The sequence below is a fragment of the Calypte anna genome, chromosome 1 (assembly GCF_003957555.1).
Source record: "Calypte anna isolate BGI_N300 chromosome 1, bCalAnn1_v1.p, whole genome shotgun sequence".
In the NCBI taxonomy this organism is placed as follows: domain Eukaryota; kingdom Metazoa; phylum Chordata; class Aves; order Apodiformes; family Trochilidae; genus Calypte; species Calypte anna.
The window spans coordinates 169,549,105-169,564,250 of NC_044244.1; the positions used below are offsets into that span (position 1 = coordinate 169,549,105).

At 36.6% G+C, this 15,146-nt stretch overlaps 1 protein-coding gene across 1 annotated transcript in view; it reads left to right on the top strand.

Annotated features, from left to right (window-relative positions):
- Positions 1 to 15,146, top strand: part of LRCH1 (leucine rich repeats and calponin homology domain containing 1) — a 126,723-nt gene that overhangs the window by 90,591 nt on the left and 20,986 nt on the right. Inside the window, exons 15-18 of the mRNA XM_030468989.1 lie at positions 27 to 74; positions 1,461 to 1,533; positions 12,760 to 12,869; positions 14,989 to 15,126. Of these exons, the coding sequence (XP_030324849.1) occupies positions 27 to 74; positions 1,461 to 1,533; positions 12,760 to 12,869; positions 14,989 to 15,126 (369 nt within the window). The remainder of the gene's footprint in view (positions 1 to 26; positions 75 to 1,460; positions 1,534 to 12,759; positions 12,870 to 14,988; positions 15,127 to 15,146) is intronic.

Genomic DNA, 15,146 nt, shown 5'->3' on the forward strand with positions numbered 1-15,146 from the left:
TGTTTTTTTTCTTTCCAAACATGCAGAATGATATAATTGTTTGGAATACAAGTGGGCAAACGTCTCACAATGAGGTAAGATGCTGGTGCCATTTGTCTCTTGCATGTTTTATATGAACAGTTCATATAGTAAATGAAATGTGATTTGAGAATCACAGAAAAAACAACAGAGGTTGTCACTAGTGGCTATGTGGTCTGTTTGGCCTGTGGTCTATTTTTGTCATCTTCAGGATTTGCTGGGGTTTAAAATTACACTTTCTGATAATCTTGTTCATGAGTTACGTAGAACAGTATAAAACATTTACATTATTTACCTTTTTGTTCTGCCACAGTTTCATTTTTTTGACTCTTCCTGTTTCACAAGAGTTTCCAGTGATGTCACTGCAATTCCTTTTTGTACAGTTGTGTCATGTCATAGAATCATAGAATTGGCTGGGTTGGAAGGGACCTCAGAGATCATCAAGTCCAACCCTTGATCCACTACCACTGCAGTTACCAGCCCATGGCACTGAGTGCCACATCCAGTCTCTTTTTAAATATCTCCAGGGACAGAGAATCCACTACTTCCCTGGGCAGCCCATTCCAATGCCTGATCACCCTCTCAGTAAAGAAATTCTTTCTAATATCCAACCTAAACCTCCCCTGGCACAACTTAAGACCGTGTCCTCTTGTCTTTCTGAGAGTTGCCTGGGAAAAGAGACCAACCCCCCCCTGGCTACCCCCTCCTTTCAGGGAGTTGTAGAGAGTGATGAGGTCTCCCCTGAGCCTCCTCTTCTCCAGGCTGAACAGCCCCAGCTCCCTCAGCCTCTCCTCATAGGATCTGTGCTTGAGTCCCTTCACCAGCCTGGTTGCCCTCCTTTGGACCTGCTCCAGGACCTTGATATCCTTCCTGAACTAATCCTTGATCAGTTTTCGGAGAGAAGTCTGATTTTATTGATCCTATTGCCTTCAGAATCTCAGCAGAAGGTCAAGAAGGGAAACTGTAGGGAGCTCCTTATGGAAATTTTTTTCCCTTCATTTTTTCTATGCAAACACAGGGCTTATCCCTCTGCCTTGCCCTATGAGCATCTTGCAAAACCATGCTCATCCAGCTGCCTTCCACCAGTCTTGCTAATGGCCAAGGAAGGAATCACTTTGTCTATAGGATTCCCATGAAGGGGTTTGGTTATAGGACTCTTCCTCTGTAATTCAGTGTAGCATACAAAGTATCGTGTGGAATAGTAATGAATTCTCTGAAAGAGGAAGTGTTTTCCCTTTGTTTTTCTAAATGTATAATGCCTTTTCCAGAAAAAAAATGGAATAGAATAAAATAATTACCTTAGATTTGAGGCTACATGTTGTGATCAGATTATGATGGAATAATTGTGGCATGCAGTATTGTTGTCTTTTGCATTTTATACAGTCAGTTGTGCTGAGATGTTTTGGATTTTACTCTTAGATTTGTGTTCTTAAATTACACAGAACAAGAATAAAAGCCCGACAATGTCTCCTACTACAAACACCACAATCCCTTTTGGCCTGAAGCCACGATCAGGTAATGTGGGAAGGAAAATTAACAGATTTGTGTGTACTTTTTTTTTCCCCCCTCATCTGTGGGGAAATCTGTGTTATTAATAAATGCCTGTGGTTTTTTGCCTTAAGAAGGAAATTCTGAAATATTTATCTGTACAACAGTGAGAAGATTAGAGTCTCTAATCATAGGTTTGAATTTGTAGCAATTATGTATTGGCACATTATATATGGATCAATTTTCATCCTTCAGGTGTTTTAAAAAATTGTATGTGTGAATGTTTAAAAAATATGTGTCCGTGTATATAAAAACACATATTTTATAGATACATACACATTTGCACTGACATACTAATTAAAATACATTTTTTCCTTAATTGGTATGTAGTGATACAATTTAGATTTTGTTAAATAATAATGTGAATAATTGGGCTCATTTGGAAAACATCATTCATTGCTCTAAAAGTTGCTCATTGCACTGAGTCTTGCAGTAGTTATGCTGCTGTAAAGATGAAATATTATGGGAAGATAAAATGTTTACTTCAGCCAGCAGTTAAGTTGAGTGAATTTGTAATACACTAAATCTGCATAAACATCAATCTTTTAGCAAGGAGAAGTTTGTTAAAAAAAATCAAACAAAAAACCAAAAACCAACCAACCAAAAAAACCACAACAAACAGAAAAACCAACAAAACCCCCGTATTGATATATTTGAGGGCTTGATTAGCAGCTTCCTTTAAACTGGATTAGGTACAGGAGTAAACCAGTTTTGTCTTCTACATGCTGAGGTAGTGAGTATTGTTAAGTCATCTCACATCACCTCAGAAGGGTGTGTTACAGCGTCCTAAAACTAATGCTGGTTTCTCACACCCACCACAAATGCTTTTAATTAAATGCTGGTAAACCACTACAAGCTTGTAATTTTCATAACACAATGTCTTGGCAATAACAACAGCACTTTCACATTTGAATGTTTAAGAAAATGTGCCCATAGATTTTTTATTTTTTTTTTAACTAAAAAGCAAAGGAAAAGGTATTGAAGCAACCTTGTTACGCAGAGAGAGTATTTTTAATTTCTCATGTAGTTATGCTAAACATTTCAGCAATTCTGTTCAGTTGCATTTTTCATTGGATTTTTGAGCTCTGGCTGTATTCTGTGTTCCTGATGCTATAGAGATGTTGTTATTTCTCTGTGTATTTAAAGTATGGGATAAATGATGAGCAAATGGGTCCTGTCAGGATTTACAAAAAAAGAAAATTTTCAGTAATATTGTACAGTCCAGTGGCAACATTGTGATAACACCATTAGGAGAAAGATGTGTGAAGGCAAATGGGCCCACACCATCATTGCTTTCCCAGGATGCAGCCTGTGTCCTGCTGAGCTTCCAGGGGAATCTGCTGCCAGGGGTTGGAAGCATCACTGTGGGAGAGAATCCAGGATTGTGATTTCTTATTTCATGTGCTAGGTGAACATGCATTTCTGAATCCTGATGTGTCAATGCACTGAGATGTCCCACACTTAAAGACTGTAGTAGGTCAGGGCAAAATAAAATAGGAATTTCTTTTCCTTTTCCTTTTCCTTTTCCTTTTCCTTTTCCTTTTCCTTTTCCTTTTCCTTTTCCTTTTCCTTTTCCTTTTCCTTTTTTCCTTTTCCTTTTCCTTTCCTTTTCCTTTCTCCTTTTTCCTTCTTTCCTTTTCCCTTTCTCCTTCTTCTCCTTCTTCTCCTTTCTCCTTCCTTCTCCTTCTCCTCCTTCTCCTTCCCCTTCTTCCTTCTCCTTCCTTCCCTTCTCTTCTCCTTCTCCTTCTCCTTCTCCCTTCTCCTTCTCCTTCTCCTTCTCCTTCTCCTTCTCCTTCTCCTTCTCCTTCTCCTCTCCTTCTCCTTCTCCTTCTCCTTCTCCTTCTCCTTCTCCTTCTCCTTCTCCTTCTCCTTCTCCTTCTCCTTCTCCTTCTCCTTCTCCTTCTCCTTCTCCTTCTCCTTCTCCTTCTCCTTCTCCTTTCTCCTTCTCCTTCTCCTTCTCCTTCTCCTTCTCCTTCTCCTTCTCCTTCTCCTCTCCTTCTCCTTCTCCTTCTCCTTCTCCTTCTCCTTCTCCTTCTCCTTTCTCCTTCTCCTTCCTTCCTTCTCCTTCTCCTTCTCCTTCTCCTTCTCTTTCTCTTTTTCGGCTTTTTCTCTTTTCTCTTTTCTCTTTTCTCTTTTCTCTTTCTCTTTCTCTTTTTCTCTTTTCTCTTTTCTCTTTTCTCTTTTCTCTTTTCTCTTTCTCTTTCTCTTTTCTCTTTTCTCTTTTCTCTTTCTCTTTTCTCTTTTTCTCTTTTCTCTTTTTCTCTTTTCTCTTTTCTCTTTTCTCTTTTCTCTTTCCCTTTTCTCCTTTCCCTTTCTCCTTTTCCCTTTCTCCTTTTCCCTTTCTCCTTTTCCCTTTCTCCTTTTCCCTTTCTCCTTTTCCCTTTCTCCTTTTCCCCTTTCTCCTTTTCCCTTTCCCTTTCTTCCTTTTCCCTTTCTCCTTTTCCCTTTCTTTTTCCCTCTCTTTGAGGAAGACTTGATTGCAGTGGTTGCAGTCCTTTACAGCAGATGCTCCAAGTGGCATGACCAGATGTGCACAACTCCTACACTTCTTCCTCTATCTGTATTGCAGCTGTGTACAGCCTCACTAAGTATCAAAGTCTGTTGCTTATAATCTATTGAATTTTTTTACACTGTACCAATTCAAATTCATATATTTGAATTCCTTTGAGTATGATAATACTGTTGTGTCTTCTGGTCACAGCTATGGGTTGCAGAAAAACTTCATAATCTGAATTTTTCTTTTCCATATCACACTCTACAGAGTCACCAACCCAGAGCCATTACTGCACCATCTTTCACCTGCCCACATTCAGTTTCAGTCACGTTAGGTTAAATATATATCATTAAAACTTCATTAAAAAAAACTAAACAGTTTATCATCTGTGTAGCACTCTCTAGCAATATGAAACCTTGCTAAGTGAAGCTGTGTATTGTTTCCTCTCCTGCTCTCATCATAGAATTACTCTAAAAGTAGTATTAAAATTTGTTTTGCTTTTTTCTTTCATAAGAATAATTTACAGATAGGAGTATGTGACTGAAAATACTGGCATGTTTGTGGATCATCCTGCAAGGTGTTCCTCTTATAGCTGGTTAGCTCACCATGTCTCTACTTCCTTCACTGTGAAGCTTTGTCCAAGTTTTGTGTGAGTTTGAACCATCCTCACACTGTATGAATTTGTGCTTGTTAATTATATACTGATTTATTGCCCCAGAGCTGAACTAGTCAAGGGGTCCAGTGATTCTGTGATCCAGGAAAGACTTTTAGCTCAGTTTGCATTTTATCTTAGTAGCTTTTTTCATTTAAATTCTTCATGGCCTTAGGGGAAAAATTAAAACTTACTAGAAATGAGTTTTAGCCATTTATCTTCATTAGAGTTTACGTTTGAAGTACTTGCTTCTACAAGACTTTTAAATTTGAGTACAAGTTTTGTTCATCTTGTTTATTTTCACTGTTTATTTTAATCTATAATAAATGAATCTTGATATTTGACCTTGCCTTCCCCTCTCCTCCCATTGTTTCATAAAGATTTGTGTCTTTTGGAAAGGAGAAAATAGGCTGTTCTAGGCTTCTGGTAAGGATGCCAGTTTTTTAAAGTATACACACAAATGGAATTGTCCCCAGAGGAGAAACCACAGTGGCTTAAACTTCTGTTTTAGCACATACTGAGTTAATACATATTGATACATGTTCAGGACTAAAGGTCCTTTTATTCTTTCATTTTATAGCTAGGCAAAACATTGGGAAAATTATTATCTAGTGAGTGACATGGTACCCAAAGAAAATATTTTGAAAGATAATGAATGTGTTTTGTTGTCCTGACAGATTCTTTTCAAGGGTCAGATGTTTACATAAAAGGGAAAAAGAGAGAGGATTTTTCATATTTCAGAATATTTCCTCCTGATTTTTAAATAATTCCATAGAGAATGGGCTTCTCAAATTCACATTGATTTTGAAAACCTTAAAACATTACTACTGAAAAGAACCAATAATTGCACGTGTTCCTAGGATCATATTTTTACTCTTTGGAGGTACTTCTGCTCTCTAAAAAGGAATCACTTTTGAAATAGCTAATAAATTTATATTCGTTGTAGTTGATTCATGTGTTAAAATGCTCAGCAGTGCTAATGGTTGAAACTGTGTTGCAAAGCTCTTGCCACCTATTTTAATATGCCAGACCTTGAAGCCTGAAGTTCTACTCATACATCTTAAAGTACTCAATATTTTTTTGCTTTTGTCCTGTTGTCATTTTGAGGTCACTGTATTTCATAGTTCCTGCCAAGCAAGGTGACAGCAATACAGACAAACAAACAAAATTGTACTTAGAATCATAGAATCATAGAACTGGCTGGGTTGGAAGGGACCTCAGAGATCATCAAGTCCAACCCTTGATCCACTACTGCTGCAGTTACCAGCCCATGGCACTGAGTGCCACATCCAGTCTCTTCTTAAATATCTCCAGGGATGGAGAATCCACTACTTCCCTGGGCAGCCCATTCCAATGTCTGATCACCCTCTCCATAAAGAAATTCTTTCTAATATCCAACCTAAACCTCCCCTGGCACAACTTAAGAGAAAGGAAACACAACTTCCAGAGAAAGAAAAGAAGCACTGACAAAATCTCAAAACCACAAAGTAGTTTTTATTGTGAAAAGTTGTTCCCTTGCAACTGTTCGCATAGGATAACCTTACTTGGGTAACTTGTGGAGTGTTTGAAGCACAATGACAGTATCTGTGGATATGTTCCCCTCACTTCCTGCCAAGTTTGTTGGAACCCATAATTAGCATTAGAACTTGACATTATTTTTCCCTGTTTCGAGTGTCATTTACTGTTTTTCTGATCTCTGGATATTTATTCCTTTTGTTTGTTATCTTTGGATATTTTGTATGGATACAGATTTGTGTTCTTTGGAACGTGAGAAATATCCTAATGAAATAGAGAAATAGCAAGAATCCTAATTGCCAGCATAATTAAAGACTGTTTATCATTTGCCATAAATCAGTTTTCTGTTTTCTACACTCTGCTCAGAGTCAGTTGTGCTGACTCTCAGGTTCAGCTGGTCCAGTGTCCCAGTACCCTGAAGCAGTAAACTGGCTTTGGACTGGCTAAAGACAGAGAGCTCCTGAACAGCTGAGTATGAAGGGAAGCTTAAGGTGAAGTTTTACACAACACTGTTTGAGGTATCATTGTGTTAATACAGATTCCAGTGTTGGGCAAAGGAAAAAGTCTATGTAATTAAGTTCCTTACAATTATTAATTTGGAATGGTATAAGATAAGGAATTTTCTGTGCTTACTGAAACTTTTCCTTGGGCTTTCTTTTCATATTAAATAGTTTTAAGTGCTTTTTTTGTCTACACAGTAGTTCTAAATTGATGTTGGTTTATGGTTTAGCATTTAGTGTACAGGTAGTTTATTTTCTCCATTTCAGGCTGAGGAGCATGAATGTTGCTAATTTGTGGAACTAAGTAGATAAAACATGGAAATATATATGTAGGGAATGAAGAAATAAGCAAGGTCATAGTTTTTCACACAGAAGTGGTAAGAAACATTGTGATCAGATACAGGAAAAGCTCATTAGGGAGTGACATCATTGTGAAGGACAGAGGAGGAGAGATTTAAATCCTGTGTCATTAACTAGGAAACCAGTGGGAAGCTTTGAAAAGGTGGATGACATGATGAAAATGAGCATGGAGGAGGTATTTTAAGGATGTCAGTGTCCAGTTCTGAAACACTTTAGAATGGAAGGTTGAGGAAAGCCTGGGCAGAAATCCTTGCTGTAATCAAGACAAGAGTCAAGTGCAGAGTAGATGTGATGGGGGAGGAATAAACATGGATTAAACATGAAGGAATTCACAGATGATGTTGTAATTACCTTCTGACTCACAGAGTTAAGGTTCTTGTCAGGTTGTAGTGTAAAATCTATGGGTACTTTTTCTTAAAACTTAATTGTAAAGACTTTGTGTGAAGTGCTATGGTTACAATGATCTTGCTAAGCTTAACAGCTTTAACTGCACATAAAATGTATGATTTGCAAGTACTAACATTTAACTTTTCGCTCTTTTTATTCTGCACCATCTTTCATTCTTCTCTCAAAAATATGCATTTTATATTAATCACCTTTGAATTACATCTTTGTCATTACCATAAAATCCTAATGCCATATATAAAATGTTGCTGCCCCCTTTAATCCCCCCTCTGGTCCTTACACCACTGTGGTTGGACTGGCTGTCACCCCCTTCCTGCAGACCCATCCCTCAGTCTTCCTCCTATCTCCTTCAACACACTTACACAGGCACAAACATGGGACAACTTTAGCTACAGTATCCCATCTGAAGGAGACAGTGACAATGGTAGGTGTTCCATATATAATTTACTTAATTTTGTCTTTTTAGAGTATGTGGCAAAACCCATGTGGCTAAGGATGAAAGACAGTACTCTTAAGGGGATGTTTATAAGACTAAATACCTCAGAGGAGGCATGTTAATTTGTCACAGAATATGTGGTATCAAAGTAAATGAGTGAAAAGGATCACAGGATCACTGTTCTTGTCTAGCAATCCCCCTATGACGTCCAGACCAAGCACTATTTCCAATATAGGTTTATTTACTTCATTTTCTTCTGATGGTTCATAAAAGCAATTAATTCTGTTACTGTCTTTTCTGCATTTTTAATTTAATACTTTTTGATAGACACAAAATTTATTAAAAATATCCTGCTCCCATCTGCAGTTATTGATAAAGTTAACTACATTAATTAGAGTCCATAATGGAAAAGAGATGAAACAATTAGTTAAGCAAAAATAGTGGTTAGTGTCCCTTAGGAAGTGTTAGTAAGCTGTGAAACTTCTCTGTACATTGTGTGGGATAGGTACCTTAATGGACTTTGCTACTGCTGCTTTTGTTCAGTTTTTCTCCAGGGTGTTACTGTCAAAGCACATTAAGTCTTGGCACTAATGTATAAAAGTGGCCACGTTTGGCTATCAGGTGAATAGATGGAAGGAACAGAACCTAGGCAGCTAAGCTGTTATTTGATAGACAGATGGATCCTTTTAAAATAGGAATTTTCTTCTTCCAGTTGCCATAAATTAGAAGGGCTTTTAGGTTTTAGAAGGCACTGAAACTGTCAAAACCAACAGATTGAAACTGAAACTGAAAGTCTTGGATGATAAATACCAATTTGTGTTTTAAATACCTAAATTCTTAGTTCATTTCATTACTTGATAATGCTTGCTGCTGCCACAGTGTCCTTCATTATAAAACCATATGCAAGGAATCAGATCTGTAAATGAAATGAGTATGGAATAAAAGAATTGTGGTAATGGCAAGTTGAAAGTCAGAATTTAGTTCATGATGGGATGAAGCTAACTTGATATTTTGCTGATGAATTTTCCAAATGACAAAGCTAGAGGTACTTCCATCAGTGTAGAATTCAACCAATGCTGATCTGTATTTGTTAGTGTTATATTCCTCTAAATAAGAGGAGCAGTACAGACTAGATTGTGCCTGTGCATTTGGAACAGGCAGAGGTCTCATGTCATGCAAATCTTAAGACAAATGCAAATATCAGTGAACTTAATGTGCATTGTAACTCAGTACAAAAATGAAATTTTTCCCAAGGAAATTTGTCTTTGACTGTGGTTGAATATCATATTATTAACTGTTACCCTTTTAAGTTGTTGAGACTTGCAAAAAATACTTCTTAACAAAAATTATAGGAACAAGCATTACATAATAACATGGGTTCAGAAAGCAGAAACTCACTTTTGGAAAGAGTAAAAAATAGATCTTCAGGCATGTGTGAAATATGGGCTCCCCTTGCTGGAAAATGTATGTAATGCAGAGAAGCCAGCCATGCTCAGGACTGCTAAAACTTCTGCATTAGAACATTTTTCTTTAAATTCAGTGTATAACTGACTATTTTAACAAAGGCTTTTGGGGGGGAGTGGAGGGAGTTGCTCTTTTTTATCAATTAAACTTTATTTAGAAGCCTTACATTGTAGTTTCCCACTGCCTTGAGATTAGCTTGCCTTTTTACTTGTGGTGGAATGTCTGTCTCATTTATTAAAACTATTGAATACATAACATTGATATTTATTTTTTGTTAACAAATTTGTAGCCTGAAACTGGAAGAAAGTAGATCTTGGGACATTCAGATTGACATAGTCAAGGAGTAAACCAAGATAGCTGTGGCCAAACTGAATGTTGTCCATATTTATACTCTCTCTGATGTTTGCAAAACTGAACATAGATATGAAATAATGCTTTTGTGGAGAATTGTTTGAAATGTTACTGCTGCTAATAAAGCTACAGTGGCATTTAAATACCATATAAATATGGTAGTACTCTTCAAGCATGGTTTTATCTAGTATTTCTTCTCCAAGAGATGGCAAAGCTCAGTCTTTCATGTCGTGCAGTGAACTGTTTCTCAAATGAAACTCTTAGAAACTACTAATGTTCCTTAATAAATGTGGTAGGAGATTTTTATTTCTCCTCCTAAAAATTTAGCAGCAGTCCCTAATAAATTGTTAAATTTATTTATTGTTAATTAATTGTTAAACTTATTTAAATTAATAAATTGTTAAATTGAGTTGCTAATAAAGCAACTTTAATTCATTAAAACTTTGGAGTTCAGTAGAAGTCCTCGGCAACATTTTCAGCACTCTGAAAGCTTAGGATTTTTTATTTTTTTTTGTCATTGTAGCCATCCTAAACTATGATTTACCATATGATCTGTTGAATAGCATATGAAATATTTCTGATTTTTTTAATATTCACAACGTGTAAGTGCTTTCATCAGAAATTTGCAAATATATTTATTAGTTTAAAATTACCTAAATCATCAGATAAAGCTTTTGGAATGGTGTAGTTAAATCAGATATATGATTATTGTACCCCATAACAAAAGTAGTTGATCTGTTAACAGGCTTTGTATATTTGGACACGTGCAGTCATAGTTACACATATTTTATCTACAAATGTTATACATATAGCTGTACATACAATTATCTACAAAATATTAAACAGCACATACCTGTTGGTAAACTGTGCTTTGGAAACAAGAGTTCTATTCCAGGCTTGCATTTTTTAATTCTGCAAAGGTAAAGATTAAATGTCAATACAGTTGTGGGCATATTGCATGTGAAGCTATGGCTCTGCCTCTCTTTGCATGCTGTATGGGAGTTTGGCATTACGAATATTTTTATTTATGAGTTAAGTAGCCCACCTGGAGAAGGGGACTGAGCTGCAGTGAGTACCTGGAGTTCTCAGACCCTCATAGTCTCTACAGGATGCTCTCCCAGTCTGCCCCAGTGGGTTTTCTGATGACATTAAAAAAGATAGTGTTCACAAACATAAAACCATATTATTTAGGTGTTCTATTTCTATTTTGTTTAACAAATAGCCTTCAGTATGCCATTTCTTGAAATCACTGATTTAATGGCAGTGTAACAAATTGCAGTTGCTTGTGAAAAGTTAAAACTGTGGCTGTGTGACTTTAGTGGAAGGAAGCAAATTTGGATAGTTTATTCCATCTTGATGCCTCAGATTAGTAGCCTAAGTACATATAATGAGTTAGTTGCCTTAAACTTCTTTTTTTTAGTAAATAAGGGAAGAACTACTTCATATTGGCCAAACTGCCATAGGTGGTGTCTGTCTGTCCCTTTGACTAAAGAAGTAACTTATATTTATGACTTTTGTTGCTTAACAAAGCTGTTTACAGTTAGGTGAGATTCCAGGTGACTAGACTTGTCACATATTTCAAAGCATTTCTTGTGCAGAAACTTTTATCTTGTTTACCTGAACCCTACATGTCAAAGGATATAGTTTTATATGTTGACAGTTTTATATGTATGATTTAATAACTTCATTAACAATTAACATTAATTTGGTCAGAATTTAGATGAAATTTCCTTCTACCAAGGGCTCAGTGTTCTATTTTGCTAGATATTTTGAGGACTTATTTTTAAGTTTCAGCCTATTACCCAAATCACAGCCTAAATAAAATGACTGATGTGCCACAATTTTTACTGGAACTTTAATGGGATTACTGTGATTGTATACCTTCCTTATAGGTATACCATGTATACCTTCCTTATAGCCACGAGTAAGTAATAATTTTTCACTACTAGTAGGTGCTATCAGTAATACATCCACTTGCAATTTTCTGATGGGCCTTACAGGAAACAAAAGGCTTCTCTCTTCTATCTTGTTACTTATTGACCCAGACATTATCCTGCCTTTCTTTAATGGTCTTAAATTAAACAGAGAGACTGAGCAGTAGCTGTATATGAAAACTGATGTTTCTAGGCTTTGTACTTTCCACTTTGGTACTTTGGGTGCCATGTTGCATCCAGGAGGAAAGATTGGAAGTAATAAAACAAAATGGTTCTTTATTTTAAGCACTACCATTTACCACAACAATCAAGTTGGCCTAAGATTTGAGTGGCAAACAGATGATAAGTTGCATTTTGAACACAGATCATCTTGTTCTTCAGAGCCATTCAAAACAGTCATTGAGTAGAAAAAGAAGTGTAGAGGTGCATAAATACAGACATACCATGTAATTTTTTTCCAGGAACTGTATGTGGGCAAAGTGATACAGTCAACAGAATGAGGATTGGTGGGAGGGAGTACTGGGAAGAGTTTGTGCAATGCTACATTTGCAATGTGACTTCTTAATGTAGGCAGACTTACTGAATGGCTAAGCCTGCCTACATCAGTCTTGGGTGGGTGGTTTTTTTATAACCTTATCTAGTAAGCAATTTGTCCTGTGTAGGAAGATGCTTGTCATAGCTTGTTACACAATTCAGCATCTTCTAGGAGAGGGTTCTACTTCAGAGGAATAAGAAGTGGTTCCTGCCATGTTAGATACAAAGTTTTGTACAGATCACAGCATCTAAGGGGCACTGCCAGTGCTTCCTTAATCAAAACTGCCCAAAGTTGCCTGTTGAGGTTAGGATTTGGTTGAAAAACTATACACCCCATTGATGGTGCATGATGTCTAGGTAATATCCATTGTCTAGGTAATATCCATTTATTGTTATAATCCAATATCAGATTTTCCTGTCCTCCTGAGGACAGAAAAATTTTGTAACAGTTTTCCCAGAGGCAGTGCATAAGGATTTTGCTTCATTTAGAAATTGATAAATCAAAGTGCTAGTTTTTAAACTAAAATCTGTCTTTTTTAAAATCATAGTGTTCTTAAGACCACAAAGAAATTTGGAATCAATAGACCCACAATTTACAATTCGAAGGAAAATGGAGCAGATGAGAGAAGAGAGAGAACTCGTGGAACAGCTTCGTGAGGTATGTGTTGGTAGAATTAATTTGTGCTGATGCAATGTACTGTTTAATTTGGGAAAGTTTTCAAAGTAGACTATTTAAAAGGTTAAATGAGGCAATATCACTTCTGCAAGTCACTGTTATGACAATTGAAGTGCTTTGTTATGGTCAGATATCTCTGCTTCAGAAAGGGTCTTGTAAAAATGGAAAATAATAATTAGACTTATCTGACTGACATAGAATTAAACAGCCTGCCTTGCACTAGTTGAATTAAGAACTTGTTTAATTTAATGAGAGAGGATGAAGTGGTCATTTATTTAAAAGGTAGGGGGATCTGGAAACTGAGCAGCTGGAAAAGTCTTCAGTTTGTCAAGTAAAAGCCATAATGAAATCTATTTGTTAAAAAAAAGTTTCTAACATCAGTTTTAAAGTCTTCAATTTTAATTTGATCTAGTCTCAAACCATGAATTGGCATTGAAAGTGTGTTTTAGGTGGTTTTGCTCAAAAAAAAAAAAAAGGAAAAGAGAAAAGACAAGCACTCAATCATCTCTCAGTGCCAACAGGCAATTCTCTTTTTTAAGAGAAGCAGTTTTTAATTCATTAAGCTATATAGACCTCTTTGTTACAGATGTGAAGTCTCAATGTATTTTTAATGGATAACTTTCTGTATGTACCTCATACTAAAAATATTTCTAACGTAAGAATTAACTCAAACTGAAAGCCCAACATGTTAGCATGTGTGATGCACTCCCTCATTTGTCACTTGTGAGGGGATACATGTGAGTACTTGAGTAGTGTGTCGAGTAAAAGAAAAACTGGGGAATGAAGTGAAAGCCCAGAGTGAGTTCAGAGGAGGCTCCTTCATGGTGAGGGCACTCAAACAAGGGATGTGTGAAGAAGAGCTAAGAATTCTGTTTCTTTCACTTGGAGAAAAGAGTGCTACAGATATGACTGTCCTCAGCAAGTATATCCTCAGCTGCCTGGGGGGTAGTAATAGAGAACAAAAAGCCAGGCTTTTCAGAGGTTCATAGTGAAAGAATGAGGGGCAGTGGCACAAACTGCAGAAGAAGAAATTTCAGGTAGCTATAAGGAGAAAATCCTCTGCAGTAAGGGTGGTGGAGCACAGATCAAGGTTGCCTGGAGATGTTGTGGAATCTCCTTCCTTTCAGTTATGCAGAACATGACTAACCAAGGCTCTGATCTCATTTCAAATTTGTTAGGCCAAGTGACCTTCAGAAATCCTTTCCAACCTACATCCTGAAGAGAATATTCTATTTTAATCTAAAACACCTAGCACAGATTGTGGTAATGTATTAATAGAGAATAATGATGTTAAAGAGGTTCAACTAGGAATAAGAAATATCTATTTTAAGATAATGGAAGTAATTATCCCTGAGAGTTAACGTGAGAGTTATCTCCAAGTATAGCACTGGGATATTTTTAAGATTGTAGCACAATCTAGGAAACTCATTATATGTAATGATCTTATTGTAAGGTGTAGGTTTTTTATGGAAAATTCTCAAATATTTTCGAAGTATTTTATTTTGCAACATCAAACTCATTGAAAAGAGACTTAAGTTTTACTTGACAAGTAGACAAAAATCCTCTTTTAAATCTGACTGTTTTGCCTTGCCTTACCTGTCTTTCTGATAATTCTAAAGGTCCCTAAGTAATTTCTAGGCAATGAGGGAAAGATGGCTTTCTACTCTGTGCTTGTACTGGGATCAACACAATGTATTTCTAATTTGAAGTGTTAATGATAAGGAGAATTTGAGATTCATAAGCAGAAGACTTGAGGGAATGGTGAAAGGAAGGAGCCATGTGTAGCACAATCACACAGCTAATGGCATGCATATGTGGTTTTATATGCATATATACAAATAAATGCATATGATGACAGCAGCATTTGAAGCACTGAGTTCTTTTGGAGAAGTTTGCATAATTCAGTGACCAACATAGTGTAGAGGGGCTTGGTATTTAGTTTTTAAATAATTAGTTATATAAAGGTAGTATGTTTCTTGGTGAACCAGAACTCCAAAACTGACTGTGTGTCTACAGCGTGGGAGAAGATGAGGTTATGTATTATCTTTTCTCACCTTCATCCATTTCTGTATTGAAGTGAGCATGTGTTTTTCATTTGCAGAACATTGAAACAAGACTAAAGATTTGTTTGCCTGAAGACTTGGGATCTGCTCTGATGGATGGAGTAGTTCTCTGCCATTTAGTCAATCACGTTCGTCCTCGCTCTGTGGGAAGCATTCATGTACCTTCACCAGCAGTAGTAAGTTGAAAGCTTCTTGC